At 35.6% G+C, this 219-nt stretch overlaps 1 protein-coding gene across 1 annotated transcript in view; it reads left to right on the top strand.

Annotated features, from left to right (window-relative positions):
* LOC119589041 (glutathione synthetase-like) overlaps nt 1-219 on the top strand; it is a gene marked incomplete at its 3' end in the record, with an annotated part of 25,317 nt that overhangs the window by 2,683 nt on the left and 22,415 nt on the right. Inside the window, 1 exon segment of the mRNA XM_037937617.1 lies at nt 102-177. Coding sequence (XP_037793545.1) covers nt 102-177 — 76 coding nt within the window.

The raw sequence follows: 219 nt of genomic DNA, 5'->3' as shown, positions 1-219 counted from the left end.
TTCCTCAGTGACACTAGTTTGACATAAGTCATCAAGCACTTTACCTATATATTTAAGTAATATAGATATGAAATCTGATATTTTGTTCTTGCCTTCGACAGTACAATCAGAGTTGACGATTTCACTGCAAAACTATGGGACATTTATTTGGCTGTTCGTGAGGAAGGAGTGAGTCAGGTAAGTCTTCTAGACATCTGGTAAAAAGGAAATACAAGATCA

Source organism: Penaeus monodon, chromosome 25 (assembly GCF_015228065.2).
Source record: "Penaeus monodon isolate SGIC_2016 chromosome 25, NSTDA_Pmon_1, whole genome shotgun sequence".
NCBI classification, from domain to species: Eukaryota; Metazoa; Arthropoda; class Malacostraca; order Decapoda; family Penaeidae; genus Penaeus; species Penaeus monodon.
This window is presented reverse-complemented; position numbering and strand designations above follow the sequence as displayed.